General features: G+C 40.9%; 1 protein-coding gene across 3 annotated transcripts in view; it reads right to left on the bottom strand.

The window, feature by feature from the left end:
- The window catches only part of LOC114049743 (methionine synthase), a 134,202-nt gene extending 121,916 nt beyond the window's left edge, over positions 1-12,286 (bottom strand). For 2 of the 3 annotated variants that reach the window (XM_027871133.1, XM_027871135.1), the window contains exons 1-2: positions 12,214-12,265; positions 1,135-1,346 (exon numbers count right to left, since the gene is read on the bottom strand). In XM_027871133.1, coding sequence (XP_027726934.1) covers positions 1,135-1,346; positions 12,214-12,247 — 246 coding nt within the window. In that variant the 5' untranslated portion in view covers positions 12,248-12,265. Of the gene's footprint in view, positions 1-1,134; positions 1,347-12,213 lie in introns of all 3 variants that reach the window. The other variant, XM_027871134.1, reaches the window with a different exon arrangement.
- Positions 12,287-18,936: the final 6,650 nt, after the last annotated feature.

The raw sequence follows: 18,936 nt of genomic DNA, 5'->3' as shown, positions 1-18,936 counted from the left end.
AGAAAAACTGTCTCACTCTGAGAATAAATATTGTTTCCACTCTACCAGTCCCTCTGAATTATGGCCAAAGGTACAAGGATACAGTTAATGACCGAAGAGTCCCTTCTAGTCCTCTGAGTCAACAAAATGTCTTATACAACCTCCAAATCATACCGTTTTTAAAAATAATAATGAAATAAAAAATATAAAATGCCTAGAACCAACCTGTTGAGACAAATTTTATATGATTTCTAGGAACTGGCTTTTATTCTCCAGGGGTTCCATGTAGGCAAGGATCCTACCTTCTTATATGCCTTCATGGTTTAGGATATATGACTCCGAGTAATACAGATACTCAATAACAGAATGAACACAAAGTACCTTGCAGCTACAGTGACCATAACCCATCAATTCCATCGCTACAAAATCTATCAAATCCATCCCCTTGATTCTCTTTCCATGACAACCATCTGAGGGTAGGCCTTTATTTATTGCTTCATGATAGTTTTTTTCCCCACTCCCACCCTCTATCCTTCATGCTACTACCAGGATAATCTTCCTTGTGCACAGACCTGATCAGTCAGTCAGCTAGCCCTCTGCTCAAAAACTTTTAATGGCTCCCTATTGCTTCCCAAGTAAAGTTCAAATTCATCTACTAGGGACTACAGAGCTTCCAAGACCTGGGGTCACCCCCACCTTAGGCAACTTGATTTGTTATCACTCTCCTCCATCTACTCTACACTCCAGCCAATTTGGACTATTCTCTGCCCCTCTGAATGCACAATGCATACACAAAGACCTCCATGTCTTTGTTCAGATTATTCCCTCTGCTTGGAATGCCTCTCCTTTTTCTCTGTGGATTTCGAAATATCCTTATAAGCCCAATTTAAATGACTCCTCCTACAGAAAGTCACCCCTGATCCTCTAGTTAGTAATAAACTTCATATATAACTTTGATAATTCCCTAATACACATGTATAATATTGTACAGATTGGCTATCCATGAAATATTCTTAATGACCTACTAGACCATAAGTTCCCAAAAGGCAGGGACCATATCTTATTTCCATTTTTTCCCCCAGCGCCTATTACAATACTCTGAAGAGAATGAGACTATTTAAAAAATATCGGATGCTAAACTGTATTGTACAATACCTTATGGATCTTGCAAATGATATCAGGTCGAGTTATACTTAAGAGGTCGTTGTTGCCTTTCAAAGGCTTGGCATGGTTTTTCAGGTCTTGTCCTTTGAAGTCCTCTTCACTCAGAGTATACCGTTGGATCATGGTCCCCATACCGCCATCCAATACCATGATCTTCTCCTGCAAAATGGCTTCAATATCATTCTTTGGGATTTTTTTTCCTGCTTAAAAAAAAAAAGATAATTAAAATCAAACAATTCGTTTTCAAAAATAAAGGTATGCTCTCTCCAAAAAGTTGGGGAGGTTAGCTTATAGTAGAAAACCATCAAAGAATTAAGTTCACAGATGCTATAAGCCATAGCTATACTGCATCAAAAAAGATGAACAATGATATGCTTTATAAAAATGCTTAGTAAAATTATAACAATGTCTAACCACAATAAACATTTTGAATGGTACAATAATCACTAGCTAGGCTCTTACATAATGCTCCTAGAAGCTATTTTTGTCCCCATGTCAGAGCAAAGTCAAATGGGCAGAGTTTTCAAGGCAAAATAGCAAGTAAGAAGCTTCACGGTCACGTCAGTTTCCTAGAATATTACTGACGGACATTAGTTCCTATGTAGTTCCCCTACATTAGGCTTAGAAGTACCCTCTGCTCCCCACTTCTATTGTACAATTAAAAATCCCAAATAAAATAGAAGGCAGGATTAGCAAAAGTATCTATAATACACCATTAATGCAAAGCAATTGTTTCATTAATAGTAATAATGATAAATTGCATCCTAATACATTTTTAGCTAAAAAAGTTGTTTTATCTACCTGTTCAACAGATCACAAAGCACTGAAAGAGCCAGCCAGTAAGGCTGTCTATGCAAAGGAATGACAAAAAAGGCAAGCAGGAGGTTCTATACTCCCAAGCCTTTGTACTGTCAGTCCCCAAATACTCAGGATTTAGCCATCAATACAAATTAATACCCCTTGACTAGACAGTTTCACTGTCCAAGAAATAGAGTACACACAGACAGCATGAACAACAGCAATAAACAACTACCCAATGAATCTTGTTCCCAGCACTTCATCCATGACACTCCCATTAACTGTGAACATCCCTCAGGGCTCCCTCCTGGGCCCCTTTCACTTTTATCTCCATTTTCTCTCAGTTGGTGACCTTCATTAGCTCCCATGAATTCAATCATTGCTTCTATACAGACCGATTCCCTTCTCTGAGTGCCATGCTGGCTGCTAGCTTTTGTTCTCTATCTCTTCTCCCTTTCCTGACTCAACTCCTTGAGAAGCAGCCTGCAATCACTGCCTTCTCCTCACTCTCTTCTTAACTCTGCTGTCTCACTTCTAATCTCTTCAATCAACTGAAACTTCGGTCCAAAGTTACCAATGCTCTTAAAATTGCCAAATCTAATGGATTTTTCTCAATCCTAATCATCCCTGACCTCTCTGCAGCCTTTCACACTGCTGAGTACTCTTTTCTCCTTGGTTCTCTCTTCTCTATATATCATGACATTGTGCTCTCCTGGTTTTCCTCCTACCTTTCAGGCTGCCCTTTCTCAGTCTCCTTTATTGGATCTTAATGCAGGTCTGCTCACTACCAGTGGGTGTTCCCCAAGACTCTGTCATGAGCCCCTTTCCCTTCTATAGTGTTTTGCTTGGTGATCTCATCAGCTCCCGTGGATTCAGTTATGTTTTCTACGTAGATGATTCTCAGATCTATTTGTTCAACCCTAACCTTTCTCTTGACCTCCAGTTTCACATTTCCATACTACCCATTCACACTATCAGTCTCAAACCAAATGTCCCATGAAAATCTTAAACTCAACAGATCTAAAACTGAACTCATTATCTTTTCCCCTCAAGCCTTCCCCTCTTTCTAACTTCCTTATTACTGTCAAAAGTACCACCATACCCTCAGTTATCCAAGTTCAAAACCCTGGTGTCATCCTTGACTCCTCATTCTTTTTTAACTCTCCATATCCCATCTGTCATGAAGCCCTGGCATTTTTATCTCCCTAACATATCTCACATATGCCTCCTTCTCTCTACTGATACTGCTACCACCTGGGTTCATACCCTCACCTCTGGTCTATTTCAATAGTCTACTGGTTGGTCTACCTACCTCCACACTGCAGACCACCCTCTACTCAGCTGTCAAATTGATCTCGCTGAGCTCAGGTTAACGATGTAATACCACCTCAGCCTCCCCATTATATCACCATCCTCACAGTCACCCAGGCAGGAAACTTAAATGTTGGTCTCAAGTTCTCCCTCACTTTTACTTCCCCATATCCAATTAGATATCAATTTCTATCAATTTTACCTTCCCCAGCTTCTCTCATATACACACCTCCTTCTCCTCTGACACTGCTGCCACCACCATGGTACATGCCCTCATCACCTAATACCTGGACTACTGCAACAGCCTGGAAGGCTTATATGAAGAGAACAATTTACACAACACTGTAAAGGAAAACAACTGAGAAAGTATTAAGAACTCAGATCAATGTAAAAACTAACAAAGGACCAATGATGAAGCAGGCAGCCTAAATACTGACAAAAAGGAGACCAACACACGGTACTGATGACACATAGGTTTGGATACAGACAACCGTGGCATTTGTTTTGTTTGATTATGCATATCTGTTGGAAGCATTTGTTTCTTTTTCTCTAATAGAGCAGTGATTAAAAATGTTTGTTAAGTAAAAAATAAAAATATATAAAAACAGACAACCTATTTAAAAGCTCAAATCATACAACCTTCTACGTGAACCATTTTTAATCCCCATAGTTTTGAGCTCTCTGTTTCCTGGAGTTATTTTGTGTTTAATGACCATTATATGGGGCAGCACAGGGAATGGTTAGAGGACTGGGCTTTGTGTCAGGAAGACTTGAGTTCAAATATGGCCTCAGACACTATTGTGTGAACCTGAGCAAGTCACTTAATCCTGTTTGCCTCAGTTTCTTCATCTGTAAAGTAAGCTGGAAAAGGAAACCACTCCAATATCTTTGTCAAGCAAACCCCAAATGGGGTCACGTAGAGTTGGACAGGACTGAAACAACTCTATAAGAGCACTGTGTATTTTATATCCTTCCCAACAGAATAAGCTCTTTGAGGGCAGAGACTGTTTTTCATTTTTCTTCTTTGTTTACACAGAACATTGTCTTACTCATAGTAAGAGCTTAATATGTTTGTTGAAATGTGAATTTTATTTATTTGCATAATTATTCCTCCAGAACTATTTTAGAATATGTTTAATTAACTACTAGAGTTAGAAAACAAAGAACTTAAGATAAGGATGTAAAAAATAACAAATTAGACTCCAGAAAACTTGTAACAAAGCATAATTTCCTCCCTTAGGCAGACAGCTGAGAAACTAGAGGTACAGAATAGTCATATACTTACTTGCATACGTGGCCAATGTATAGATTTGTTTTCACTGACTATACACAATGGGAGGGAGAACTAGGCTAACAATCCAATCCATTTTTTTCCACATAGGGAAACTGAGAGTGGCGGTGACTTCTCCAAAGTCACCAGGGAAATGTAAAGAGCAGAACCCAAATCTGAACACAGGTCCTCCAAATCCAAATCCAGGTCTCTTTCCACTTCATTACAGTATCAGCTCCACACTATCTTGCCCATGAGTTTATATTCAAATGGATAATTACAATTCCCTCACAAGACACTACTGCAGTTTTCCCCATTTGCTATGCATTTTAATACCCAAAAAAGTTTACTGCTATCTTAAAAGTTGGGGAGATCTCCTTAGATAGTCACTCTTTCATACTGCTTATTCGAAAAAAATTTTTTTTTAGAAAGGCAGTTAACAAAGCTCATCCCTGCCCCACTCCCCATGGGGCTTCACCGGTTACATTTCCCATAAGGGGATACACCTGCTTATCTCCATCTTTTATTGTCTGTCTCTAAGCCAAAACATTCTGCCCCAGCAATCAAAATCAAATTGGTTATTTGTTTAATTGATTCGCCCCACATGTGGAAATGTCAAAAACTCTAAAATCAAAACTATTTACACCTATGGGTTCCCGATTAACATTAATTGTACTCTTAAAGAGTTCTAATAGACAATCTGTTAATAAATTTATTAAGCACCTACTAAGTACCAGGATACAAAGAAAGGCAAGACAGTCCCTGCTCTTAAGGAGCTCATAATCCAATGAGGGAGGCATGTAAAAATAATGTACAAACAAGATATAAATTGGAAATAATCAAAAGAGGGAAAGCACTAGAATTAAGAGAGATCCAAAAGGGCTTCCTGTAGAAGGCAGGATTTTAAAAAGCCATAGAAACCAGAAGGTGGAGATGAGAGAAAGCATCCCAGGCAGGAGGGTATAAAGGGAGAGTAAAAATATCTTGTTCTAGAACACCAAAGAGGCCAGTGTCACTATCACACAATACGTGGAGGGGCATAAGAAGAACGGAAAGATGGGGGGGAAGAGGTTATGAAAGGCTTAAATGCTGATGAGAAGATATTACATGTGATCCTGGAGGTAACAGGAAGCCAATGGAGATTATTAAGAGGATTACATGGCCAGGTCTGAACTTTAGGAAGATCACTTTGACAGCTGAGTGGAGGACAATGGACTTGAGTGGGGGAAGATGTGGGGGTCAACTAGAAGGCTCTTTTAATAGTCCAGGCATGAGATGATGAGGGCCTGCACCATCATCTTATATAATAACAGATTAATTAGCAATGATTTCCTTTTGTAGAAACTAGATGGCCTTTGTTTTAACAGGTTATATTGATATCACAGAATTCCACCTATTTCCCTGTATTCACTTTAATAAAAAACATTTAAGAATCACTTAAGGGTTAAGAACAGTGCCAGGTGCACAGGATGACACAAAGGTAAAGAGGATAGCAGTACAGTTCTCATTTTGACCATAATGCAAAAAATTAAAATAGAGGGATATTAAATGATATGGCCGGGCACAAGATGAACAGTGGTGGACTTGAGAGTGAGCAAAACAGGTTCAAATCCCACCTCTGACATTTATTAGCTGTGTCATAAGCAAGTCACTTAACCACTCTGGGCCTCACTTTTCTCATCTGTGGAATGGGGATAAGAATACCTGTAGTACTTTTTTCTCAGGGTTTAAGGCCCAAAAGAGACAATAAGGAAAGCATTTAGCAACCTTAAAGCACAGTATAAATGTCGATTATTATTATTGTCCCTAGTTCTTATGGAACCCTCTAGAAACTTTAGGTATGTAAGTCAACTTAGCAATCCTTCATACCTTTGGCCTTGAGGTTATTTATAATGTTACAAGTTACATGTTCTGGTTAATGTTTTCACAATGGTTCTCTTCACTTCTTCCCTCCCAAAGCCTCAGAAGTTGTGGCTCCAAAGTACCAGTGATTTAGAGAATCAAAGATTTAGAGTTATAAAGAACCCTCAGTTCTAGTTCAACTCTTCCATTACAGGAGCAGCTCACTAGATCACACTAACAGATAGAGAACTGAGCCTGGAATCAGGAAGACCCGAGTTCAAATCCAGCCTCAGACACTTACCAGCTGTACAAATCTGGACAAGTCACTTAATCTCTGGTTGCCTCAGTTCCCTCATCTATAAAATGGGGATAATAACAGCACCTACCGCCCAAGATTTTTTTTTTAATGACTCACCATTTTCTTTATTTGAACAAAACAGTGAATAGAATGATCATACCCTGACTGGGAAAAAACCAGTAATTTAGGGTTTAAACAAGTCCTTCTGTCCTGATGCATCTATTTTGAAGGCTTGGGACTAGCAGCTTTAACCCCTGCATCTTTGGTTTGGACTCAGCAGGCTTAGCAGCCTTGGAATCACTGGGCTTTGTGGCCTTAGAATCAGACTTGGTGACCCTGGCGTCAGATTTGCTGGGTTAGGGACCAGATTTGGTAGCCTTGGGATCAGACTTACTGACTTTGGCAGCAAACTTGGCAGCCTTGGGGTCAGTGGTTCTGGCAACTTTAGAGTCAGGCTTCGTGATCCTGGAGTCTGGCTGTTTGATGCCAACTCTAGGGGGCACTCCACTGACTGGGGGGGGGGGGGGAGAGAGAGAGAAAGATAGACAGAGAGAGACACACCCAGAGACAGACAGACAGACAGACAGAGAGAAGGAAGCCCAAGATTACTGTGAGGATAAAATGAGATAATAGCAAGGAACCTGGCACAACACTGTAGGTGCTATGTAAATGTTACCTATCATGAAACTGAGGCCCAGAAGGGTTAAGGGAATTACCCAAAATCACACAGCTAATAAGTGACAGAGCCAGAATTCAAACCCAGGTCCTCTGGCTCCAAATCCAGCACTTTGTCCTCTATCAGTACTGTCCATACTATCTACACAGTTTACTGATTAAGCCTGGAACACACAGTGCATAAGCCTTTACATCAATCTGCTTAAGTAGGGAGTGAGAACATAACTAAAGAACTTCTTCAGAAAGAAGATGCAACTATTATTCCAACTCCAAATGTCCTTTTTAATCTTCTGCACCATAAGCAAAGATTCACTAGTCTTCTAATCTGTGGTGTGTATAGGACATCAGATTACTTGCTGACTTTGGAGAACACTGCCAGCTTTCCTGGAAGGCCCGTCTATTTTCTAGTTTGTACCTAATCTGACTCCCTTTTGACCTTTCCTATTCTCACATGGGCATTTTTTCCATTAAAAAAAAAAAAGTGTTGTTTTCCCTACAACGCTCTTTAATTTTCCTAGTCAACTAAAAATGCCCAGACCTTGAGAAGGTCAAGCTGATCCTTACCTGCAGCAGAATACTCTAGAAACCAGGTTTCTATTTCTGGCTCTGCCACTAATCAGCTGTGTTACTATGAATGTATCACTTAAGGCCTTGAGGCCTCACTTTCCTCATTTGTCAAGTGAGGATCAGAAGGGTAGACCAAATGATTGCTAAGGCCCCTTCCAAATCTAATTGGCATTAAGTGCCTACTATGTACCTGGCACTGTGCTAAGCACTTTACAAATATTATCTCATTTGATCCTAACAACAGGCAGGTGCTGTTACGATTTTCATTTTACAGCTGAGGAAACTGAGGCATGCTAGTAAAAGTATCGGAGGCCAAACAGGTCTTTCTGACTCCAGGCCCTCGGTTGTTAATCCAATAGGGCCACCTACTGCCTCCCAATTTAGACGGTAAAGTAAAATAAGGGAGGAGAAGGATTGAGTGTGAGGAGGGACACTGGCCTCACTGCCAGAAATCTGGGATCCTGAGACTCCAAAAAAAAAATGCCTCCATTTCCCTACCTCCCAATGAATTCTCAACCCCTTATGGTCTGAATTCTAACCCTTGCCTCCCCTCACCAGAGTAAAACTGAGCTAAGATCAATAATGACCTCTTTATTGCTAAATCTGATGACCTGTTCTCAGTCCTCTTCCTCACATGGGGATGTCAGCAAGGTGGTGCACAGTGGCTACTGTTGGACTTAGAGCCAGGAAGCCCTAAGTTTAAATCCTGATTCAATCATTTACTAGGTACTTGACCCTGGGCGAGCTAATCAAATTTCTCTGCTTCAAGTTTCCTCCACAGGAGAATGGAGATAATAATGGCACCTACCTCCCTGGTTGCTACAAGGGTCAACACTGATAACATGGTAAAGCACTTTGCAAATCTTAAAAGCCCTAGATAAAGGCTAGCTACTGACCACTCGGTCCCCCAAAACCCCCTTCCTTATGACCATTTGTCTCTTCCTTGGGTTTCGGTGACACTGCTCTGTCTGGTTCTCTTCTGGCCTATTAGACCCTTCTGAGTCTCCTCTGAAGGTTCATTAGTCACCTAGAAAGAGGATAGGAACTGGAAATTAACTCAGTCAGGAGTTGGATAAACCTTGAGAGGGCATGTTATAATGGAATGAGAGCAGAAAGAAGAGTAGTGTCTCTGAGCTTGGCTAGGCCCAGGCAAGGCAGGGCCTTTTTATAGCAACATAGCAAAATAAATAAATAAAGACATCTGAATGACAGCTCCGTTGGTTTCAAAAACCATCTCTCCAACTCCATTTATTTAAAAGAACAGATAGCATTTATGTAGCACTCTAAGGTTTACAAAGTGTTTTACATACGTGTTATTTCATTTGATTCTCACAACAACCTTATGAGATAGGTGCTACATGAACCCCATTTTACCGATGTGGAAAGTGGGACTTAAAGGGGTTAATCCTGAGGCAGGATTCTAACTCAGATTTTTCTGACACCAAATGCGTGAGTCTGAATTCTAGAAAGGCAGACCACTAACTAATCGTCATGAACTTCTTTCACTCCATCTTTTAATCCAATTCAATAAACATTTATTAATCCACTAAGCACTGTCTGTGCTGGGAACATAAGGATTGTTAAAAATCTCTCAAGTTTACATTTTCTTTAATAGGAATAACTGACACTTAAACAACACTTTTTACACAATATTCCATCAGAGGAAAGTGAAAGGAGAAGGGAATATCTATATAGCACCTACTATGTGCTACAATCTCAGATGTGCAAATGATACCACTCTGATGGCAGAAAGTGAAGAATTAATAAGCCTCTTGGATAAGGGTAAAAGAGGAGAGTACAAAAGCTGGCTCGAAGCTTAACACCAAGGAAACTTTGATGTTGGAAAACAGTCCCCCATCACCCCCTTGCAAATAGAGGGAGAAAAAAACGAAAGCTGTGTCAGTTTATATTCTTGAGCTCAAAGATCACTGTACATGACAACTGCAACCATAAAATGAAAACTCTTGTTCCTTGGAAGGGAAGCTATGGCATATCTGGAGAGCATACTAAAAAGCAGAAATATCACCGTGCCAAAAAAGATCTGTATGGTCAAAGCCATGGTTTATCCAGTACCAATGTATGAGAATCAATGTTTTTGAAGTGTGGTGCTGGAGATAACAATGCCTTTAGACAGCAAAGAGATCAAATCAGTCAATATTTAAGAAATGAATTCAGGCTATTCATTCGAAGGTCAAATACTGAAGCTGAAGCTTAGATATTTTGGCCACGTAACAAGAAGATAGGACTTACTGGAAAAGACCCAGATGTTGGGAAAAACAAGAGGCAAAAGGAAAAGGGGAAGGCAAAAGAAGAGATGGATAGATAGTGTTATGAAAACAAAGAGTATGAACTTGGACAAAGTTGAGAGACAGTGGAGGGCAAAAGGGCCCAGCATGCTATGTATATGGGGTCACATAGCGTTAGAAGCAACTGAACAAGTATGAGCCAGGCACTACCAAAGCGCTTTACAAATATTATCTTATCTGATCCCTACAACAACCCTAAAAGGTAGGTGCTGTTATTATCCTCATTCTACAGATAAGAAAACTGAGGCAAACAAAGCCTTCCTTGCTAAGGGCTTGTCATTTTTTATAGCACAATAATTTATAGCACAATATTACAATCATATACCACCGCTTGTTTAGCCATTCCCCAATTGATGGGCATCCCTTTGATTTCCAATTCCTAGCCACCACAAAAAGAGCTGCTATAAATATTTTTATATAAATAGGTTTTTTTCCCTTTTTTTTTTCCCAGTCTCTTTGGGATGCAGATCTAATAGTGGTATTGCTAGATCAATGAGTATGCGCAGTTTTATAGCCATAGTTTCAAAGTGCTCTCCAGAATGGTTGCATCAGTTCACAATTCGATTGCATTAGTGTCCCAATTTTCCCACATCCTCTCCAACATTTATCATTTCTCTTTCTGGTCACATTAGTCAATTTGATAGGTATGAGGTGGTACCTCAGAGTTTTCTAATTTGCATTCCTCTAATCAATAGTGACTTAGAGCATTTTTTCATGACTATAGATAGCTTTGATTTCATTGTTTAAAAGCTGCCTGTTCATGTCCTTTGACCATTTATCAATTGGGGAATGACTTGTATTCTCATAAATTTGACTTAGTTCTCTATATATTTGAGAAATGAGACCTTTATCAGAGATAGCTGCTGTAGAATTTTTCCCAGTTTTTTGCTGATTTCCATTGCATTGGTTTTGTTTGTGCAAAAACTTAATTTTATATAATCAAAATTTTCCATTTTCCATTTTGGAATGCTTTAATCTTGTTTGGTCCTAAATTCTTCCCTCATCCATAGATATGACAGGTAAACTATTCCAGCTCTCCTGATCTCTGTAGCGTCTTAAATCATGAACAAGAACTCACAGTACCTTCCAAGCAGGTACAATATCCACAGTTTGAACCATTTAAAATCTCATTACATAACTTCAGTACCTCGATCTCATGCCCCACCCACATACTCCTATTTCAAATGCTAATCTCCCCAAACAGAAATCTATAGACTACTGGAGAACGTGAGGAAGAAATTTAAACCCGGAGGAAATGAGATTTGGCTCAACCTGATTAGAATAACAAAGACTTAAGTTTAATGAGGCTGAATATAGGGTATTACAAGTCTCCTGGCTGTTTTCAACAGGTTTAAAACTCACTAGTAAGTTTTAGGACATTCTGAATAAAACTTTGAGGTTTGTAAAGCGCTTTATATACAGTATCTCATTTTTATCCTCACAACAATGCAACTCAAAAATTTATTAAGCACCTACTATGTGCCAAGCACTGAATTATATAACTGTGAAGGCTATTAATATTATGATCTCCATTTTACAGATGAGGAAACTGAGGTTGATTAAGTGACTTGCCTAGGTTCATACAGTGTCCTGTCTTAAGTAGAAACTGCTCAACCTAGCAGACTCTGTGGGGGTCTGGCTCCCTGTACCTCTCCCTGGGAACAATTCCAGAATGATCTTCCTTCTGCCTCTGGGTTCGAATAAAGAACGGCACGTGCCCCTATCAATAAATCTCAGTGTTCCCGAAGAACAGGCTCTCTCTCTTCCACCAACTTTTCTGAAATTTCAGAGTTTGCGCAAGAAGGTAAGTGAGAAAGAAAAATGGAGCAAAGGAAAAGGAGGCTCTAGACAACACCACCCCCCTAAAAAAATAGTCATCGGAAAAGTACTAGGAGCAGCGGCCCGCTCTACCCGGCCCGGGAGAGTTCCCCAGCACCGCGATGACGCAACACGGGCTCCGGGCACCAACAAACAGCAGCGGGCGCCGGCTCGCGCGCAATTACCCGGGGGCTGCAGCTCTTCCAGGGTGGGCGTCATGACGCGCGCTCTGCTGAGGCTCCGGGCACAGACGCGAAGAAGGGCGGGAGGGCGGGAAGCGACGACCCTCCCCGACCCGGGGCAGATGCTGGCGCCAGCAAACCACGGGCGGGTCTGGAAGAGAGGAAGCATAAAGGCGGGCTTAATCCCCCTTCTCAAAAGCCCTGCGGTGCCAAAGAAGCAGAGCTCCCCGCCCCCTCGCCTGCCTCGGCCACGTCTTACCAGGCCCCGGGCTGCCCGAGATACAAACGTCCTATAACCGGAGAAACTGGGGAAAGCGGCCAGGGAGAAGGAGGGCGGGGACCCGCCCTAGGGTTGGTCCGCCTCGGGCTGCTCCAGCACCCACGTGCTGGAGGGAGAAAGCGCTTCTAGGCTCTCCTCCCGCCGCTCCACTCCATGCTCAAGAGCTCAGGCTGGAGCGCTGCGTGCCTGGAGCTTCGGGTATCTCCCCCCACAACCCCGTCCTATTGGATATCTATGGCAAGCCAACCTCTGAAAGAGGAAGGGCCCGCCCCCATTTCCCTGTGATTGGTCTTTTGTATGATGTCTCACAGATTGGCTCACTGTAAGCCAGTGTAAGCCCTCCGGGCGCCCATCGGATTTCTGGGAAATGTAGTTCATTTAGACTCCCAGAGAGGCCCTTCTTCCCGTATCTATCTGGGATCTGATAACGGTTTTTTTCCCCGTATGTTTGTTGTCACATGCAAGCAAGGGTGCTGGAGCTAGCTCACACATGCTCCGGAGAGCCTATTGTTAAGTATAAGTATGTAGACCTTGGAAATCAGGGCTCCATGGATAGTTCTGCTGATTATCTAGACTTAAAGTGATAGAGAAAATGTTAATAATACAGATTTAACTTAAAAGCGTGTCTTAGGTACATTTTTGTTGTTAAATTTTCACTTTAAGTATTCAGACCTTGGAAATTGAGAAAGGCTACAAATTAGGGCTAGTTTTGTTGATTTAAGAAAGTTTTAGTTTTAGTTTTGTAGATTTAAGAAAGTGATAGAGAAAAAATGTTAATGATACAGTCCCTAGGCAAGTCCCTTAACCCTATTTGCCTCAGTTTCCTCCTCTGTAAAATGACCTGGAGAAAGAAAAGAAATATACTCCAGTATCTCTGCCAAGCAAACCCCAAATGAGGTCTCAAAGAGTTGGATTCAGCTAAACAACAATAAACTTAAAAGTGCCTCTTAAGCACATTTTTGTAAGGGAGAAGCAGTTATTAAACATTTACCAGCACACCCTGCATGTAAGCCTGTATTAAAAAAATTATTTTCTTAAACATCAGTTTTTCTTTCTCTTCCCTTTCCCCAGCAGCCAAAATTACTAAGAGCAGCGAGTACTATTTCTGTAATGGAACTTAGTTTTGAAAATTAACTAGCTAGCACCTGGTTAGCAAAAAATTTGGTACTAAAAGTATTATGTTCGTAAAGTTGGAAGGGACCCTAAAAAGTCATGTATTCCAAATCCCTCATTGTACAGCTAAAGAGACTGAGGTTCTCAAGGATTAAGTCATTTTTCCACAGTTAAAAGAAGTAGTACCTGGAATTGAAGCTGGGAGCCCCTTTCCACTGTATTCACAAGGATTTATTAATCTCCTATTATGTAACAGGCACAGAGCTAGGCGCTGGAGATACAAAGACATCTTCACTTCAAGGAATTCTAACAAGGTAGATAGAACAAATACATAAAATCCTTGCAAGAAAGGCATTGGGGGGGGGGGAGTGCGGAACCAGGAAAATCTTCCCGAAGAAGGTGAATGAAAAAAAGAAAAAAGCATTTTTTTAAGTGTTTAATATATGCCGAACACTGTGCTAAACTTTGGGGATGCATAAAGTCTTCCTGACTCCAGGTCAAAGACTCTATCTCCTGAGTCACCTCATTGCCTAAATTCCCCAGGTTATTTCTCTGTGGTCTAGATGCTAAATATGACTAAAAGATGGGCAGGATGGAATGTGAAACATGGCTGCAGTCAGGTAGGTAGATATTGTGAGCCAAAGGAAGGAAACCAGAGGTTCCAAGGGATAGATGTAAAGAGGTAATACATTACAGTCTCCTTTGCTGGATATTATTTGGGTCGCAACCACTAATGTTGGGTATCCCACAGGGCTCTGTCCTGGAACCTCTTCTCTTTTCCTTCTATACTAATTCATTTGGGGATCTCCTCAGCTCGTCTTCCTCTCTACTATTGTCATTGGTATTCTCCTGAACTTCCATGGATTGAATTATCATCCCCAAGCAGATGATTCTCAGATGTACTTACCTAGCCTTGATCTTTCTCCTAACTGCCAATCTACCATCTCCAACTGCCTTTGGGACATCTCAAACTGGTAAGTGAACCCATCTTTCCCTCCTAAACACTTCCCTCCTCTTAGCTTCTCTGTTACCATCTAGGGCACCGTCATCCTTCCCATCACCTAGCCTCACAACCTGGGTGTCATCCCTGACTCCTCATTCTCTCTTGCCATCCCTACCCCCCCCATATCCAATCCCCCCATATCCAATCTATTGCCTAGATCTGTCAATTCTGTCTTCCTAACATCTCTTCTCTATGGCCCCTTCTCTCCTCTGACCCTGCCACCACTCTGATCCAGGCCCTCATCACCTAAAGTCTGTACTATTGCAATAGACTGCTGGGTGATCTCTGCCTCAATTCTTTCCCCACTGCAGTCCATCCTCCAATCAACTCTCAGAGTGATCTCCCTAATTTTGTTGTTGTTTAGTCATGTCCAACTCTTCATGAGTATTTGGGGTTTTGTTGGCAAAGATACTGGAGTGGTTTGCCATTTCCCTCTGCAGCTCATTTTATAAATGAGGAAACTAAGGCAAACAGGGTTTGTGACTTGCCCAGGGTCACACTGCTAGTAAGTGTCTGAGGCTGGATTTGAACTCAGGTCTTCCTGACTCCAGGCCCAGCACTGTATCCACTATACCACCTAGCTGTCTAAAGGACAAGTCTGTGTCACATACAGACCCATTCAGTAAAGTCCAATGACTCCCTGAAACCTTCAGGATCATATATAACATCCTCTCTTTGGCTTTTAGAGTCCTTCATAACATGACCCCAAGCTTGTCTTCTTATCTTTACTCCCGTCCACATACTCCATGATTCAGAATGCCCATCACTTGGAGATCAACCAATACGAAAGCACAGTGAACGATGATGGATTATCAATATAGGGTGTCATGTAATCAAAGCAAGAAAGCCAGTTTGGCTAAGTCATAGAGTTTATGGAAGTATTGTGTGAGGAGGCTGGAAAAGTAGGGTAGGATCTGGTTGTAAAGAGCTTTAAATGCCAAACAGAGGAGTTTATATTTGATCAGAGAGGTAACAGGAATTTATCAATGGAGGGAATGAGGTGACGTTTAAACCTGTGCTTTAGAAAAATCCTTTTGCTGGCCACATGGAGGATGGGTTGGATGGGTGAAGGATGGGTTGGAGTGGGGACAGTAGTGAGGCAAGAATGCTGATTAGGAGGATCCTGCAATAGTCTATGCAGGGGAGAGTTAATGAGGGATTGAACTAAGGTACTAGCTGTGTGCCTGGAGAAAAGAGAGAGATGTGATTAGAGGTAAGAAAGTGGTGTTTATGCTCTGAAAAGGCAGGGACTGTTCTGATTTGTGATCTAACTGCTTCATAACAATTTGTGAAATAACTGACAGATTCTAATTCCTGAAATATTGTTTTTATCAGGTCATCCACTGGAAAACCTATAATAGCTCTTTATTGTTTGCTGTCCCCAGAAGGCATGGTTTTCCAGCAGGGAAACAACCCTTATCTCACTTCTTCCAATCTGGCATCAAGGGGCAGCTAGGTGGTACGGTGGATAGAGCTCCTGGTCTAGGCCTAGGCCTTTCCCCCCACTTCTAGGCTTAACTAAAACTTTCCCCAACTTGCCCTGCTACAGAGAGCCTCCAGCCCACCCACCGATACCAGATTCCATCTGTGCCTTCTAACTTAGAAGGTACTAATCTTATTAACTCTTTAAATTTCCCAGTCTCTTATTCAGTCCTAGTTATGGCCTTAGAGAGTTGCCTGGGCCACTGAGAGGTTACATAACTTGTCCATTTTCATGTTGCTAATATGTTTTATAGGCTGGTCTTGGGCTGATTCTTATGTTAGCCCTATATCGATTACCACACTATCCCTACAGAGCTTTTTTATCTTCATTAGCAGTAATGGGGTAGGGTATTGATTGGGGTTCCTCAACCTCTTCTGTCTTGCCTCATTGATTCATTTCCCAGATAGATTTCCAGGTATAAATGCACTCATTTGCATTATCAAATTCTCTTTATCTTTTTTTTTTTTTTGGCTCCAAACCCCAACCCAAGACAGGTGTTCTGTCAAAACACTTCAGTGTTTGGTTTATGTCTTCTTTTGGGATATTTCTCCTTTAATTGCCTTTTTGAAAATGCATTTCCAATAATTACACCCAGACCAATAAAAGCTTCTGGCTGAAGCTATTTATAAATACAAATAACCAGAGAGAACTCAGATAGCAAGGCTCCTGACATCTGGTCACCCATATTAGTTCCTCACTACCAAGCCACCTGACCAGCTGGAAGATCCAAGATTAGAGGATGGTGTAGAAAATCAAATCAACTTACTAGCTGGGACTGGTGCACTTGTGGGAAGCACTTGACAATCAGGTTCTATCCCACAGCTATTAAACTCTCTCCTCCTCTCTCCCCATGATTCAGAAAAGAACCGTGTTTAGGTTATCATTCCTCTGCTACCATTCTCCCTGTCTTCATTTCTGTTCACCTCAGCCCTATCCCTTCATATTGTTATCCCCCTTTGTCAATCCCATTCCAATGTACCTTATGGAACTCCATTCTATTATGAGTGTAGCATCTAAGGATACCCACTAACTCCCACATAAGTCCTCCGGACAGGGCTGTCCTGGGTTTGAGATACTCTGTGGTCCCACATCCATTCAAAATCATTACTCATGAGCCCCTACTGATGTGTTCACTTTGCTAGTTGGCTAGAGTATATAATTAGTTCAGCAAAAGTATTTAATAAAATAGAATAGGAAGGAAAAGTAACAAGAAATTTACCCCATAAAACTCTCCCACACTCATATTCTCCCACAAACATACACCATTAGAGGCAAGAGCAGATATAAACATATATAAGGAACATGTATGACTAGGACATGTGGAGGGAAAACTCATCTCTTAATACTGCAGAGATGCCAATGTCCTTTGGTAATGTCCTCTCCATGGCTTGTAGGCCCCATCAAACACATAGTCCTCACTAGAAACACAGTCTCTGTTAGACATTGCTCCCTGCTGACCTAGTATAGCTCATGGTCATTATTTTGCTCCCCTAGTTGTTTCTTGTTAACAGCAGGGCATGAGTTGGTAGAACATGCTTTCAACTTTTGACTTCAACTGGAATCCTGGGCCAGGAAAAGTGGCCACTGCCATACTCTTTTAAAATTTAAAGTCCTACAACTCTTTTTGAAAACAGAAGCCCTCACCATGCTAATAGAAACTGGGGAAAGAGGGGAGCCTTCCTGACACATATTGGTTGTGTGACCCTGGAGAACTCACCTTTCAGGACCTCAGGTAATTCTTTAAGACTGATTTGAAGAATATTTGCATCTCAGGGAGAAGTCATCCCTACGGAGAGAAAAGCACAGATCCCAGTAGAACTTGCTGTTTCTTTTAGTTGTTCTTTTAGTTTCTTTTAGAACTTGCTTTTTTTTTTTAGTTTCTTGCTGAAACTAAAGATATATGTGATGAGAAAAATAACCAAAGGGAAATGCTTTGTTCCTTTCTAGATGTCAGAATGGGGTGATATGTTAGGAATAGATATATGTATTTATACATACATTAAAAAAAACAACAACATAAAAAGTCTCAAGGCATAAAATATAAAATTGAAGACTTTAAAGGACAACAATTGCAGGTGCAGAAGTGTTTAATAGAAAGAATAGACAAAAAAGTAAAGTAATTAGCACAGAAATAGTAAAATTGAAATTAATTTAATTAAACTAATTAATCAATGAAATTAACAAAATTTTCATGTATAGAGAGAATCAAGGTGAGAAGAATCAGATCCAACAAAAATAGAGACACTACATACAGTCATCTTACTTAGAAGGAGCAGGAAGTAGAGAAGAGAAGGTGATGGTATACTTAAGAGAAAAAAAGGGGCAGATGAGAATGATGTTGAAAGAAACTTTCTGTAAGGGAGGAGCCTTCATGGGAAAGGTTTCAGGACCAACGAAAGGTATAGAGAGAAAGAGAGGGAAAAGGATGGTTGCTAATGCTACGGGTGTTCCTCAAAGAAGGAACAGGCTGATGATTTAACATCAGATGCCACAATTCTGTAAGTGAAGAATTGTTGTTGTTGATGATAATGATGATGATGATTACAGCAATAACAATAGCCAGCAATTAATTATATAGCACCTTAAAATTTGCAAAGCACTTTACAATTATCTCATTCAATCCCCACAACAGCCCTAGGAGGGAGATGCTGTTTTTATCCCCATTTTACATGTGAGGAAACTAAGGCAAACAGAGGCTACGTGACTTGCCCAGGGTCACACTTCTAATAACAGTCAGAGACCAGATTTGAATTCAGGTCTTCTCGATTCCAGGTCTAACACTTTATCTACAGGCCACCTAGCTAGCACTGAAGCAATAAGAACATTAATACATTTGAAGGTTACATA

Source organism: Vombatus ursinus, unplaced genomic scaffold (genome assembly GCF_900497805.2).
Source record: "Vombatus ursinus unplaced genomic scaffold, bare-nosed wombat genome assembly UNPS02014798.1, whole genome shotgun sequence".
NCBI classification, from domain to species: domain Eukaryota; kingdom Metazoa; phylum Chordata; class Mammalia; order Diprotodontia; family Vombatidae; genus Vombatus; species Vombatus ursinus.
Note: the sequence above shows the minus strand (reverse complement) of the source record. Positions and strands in the feature narration are given on the sequence as shown.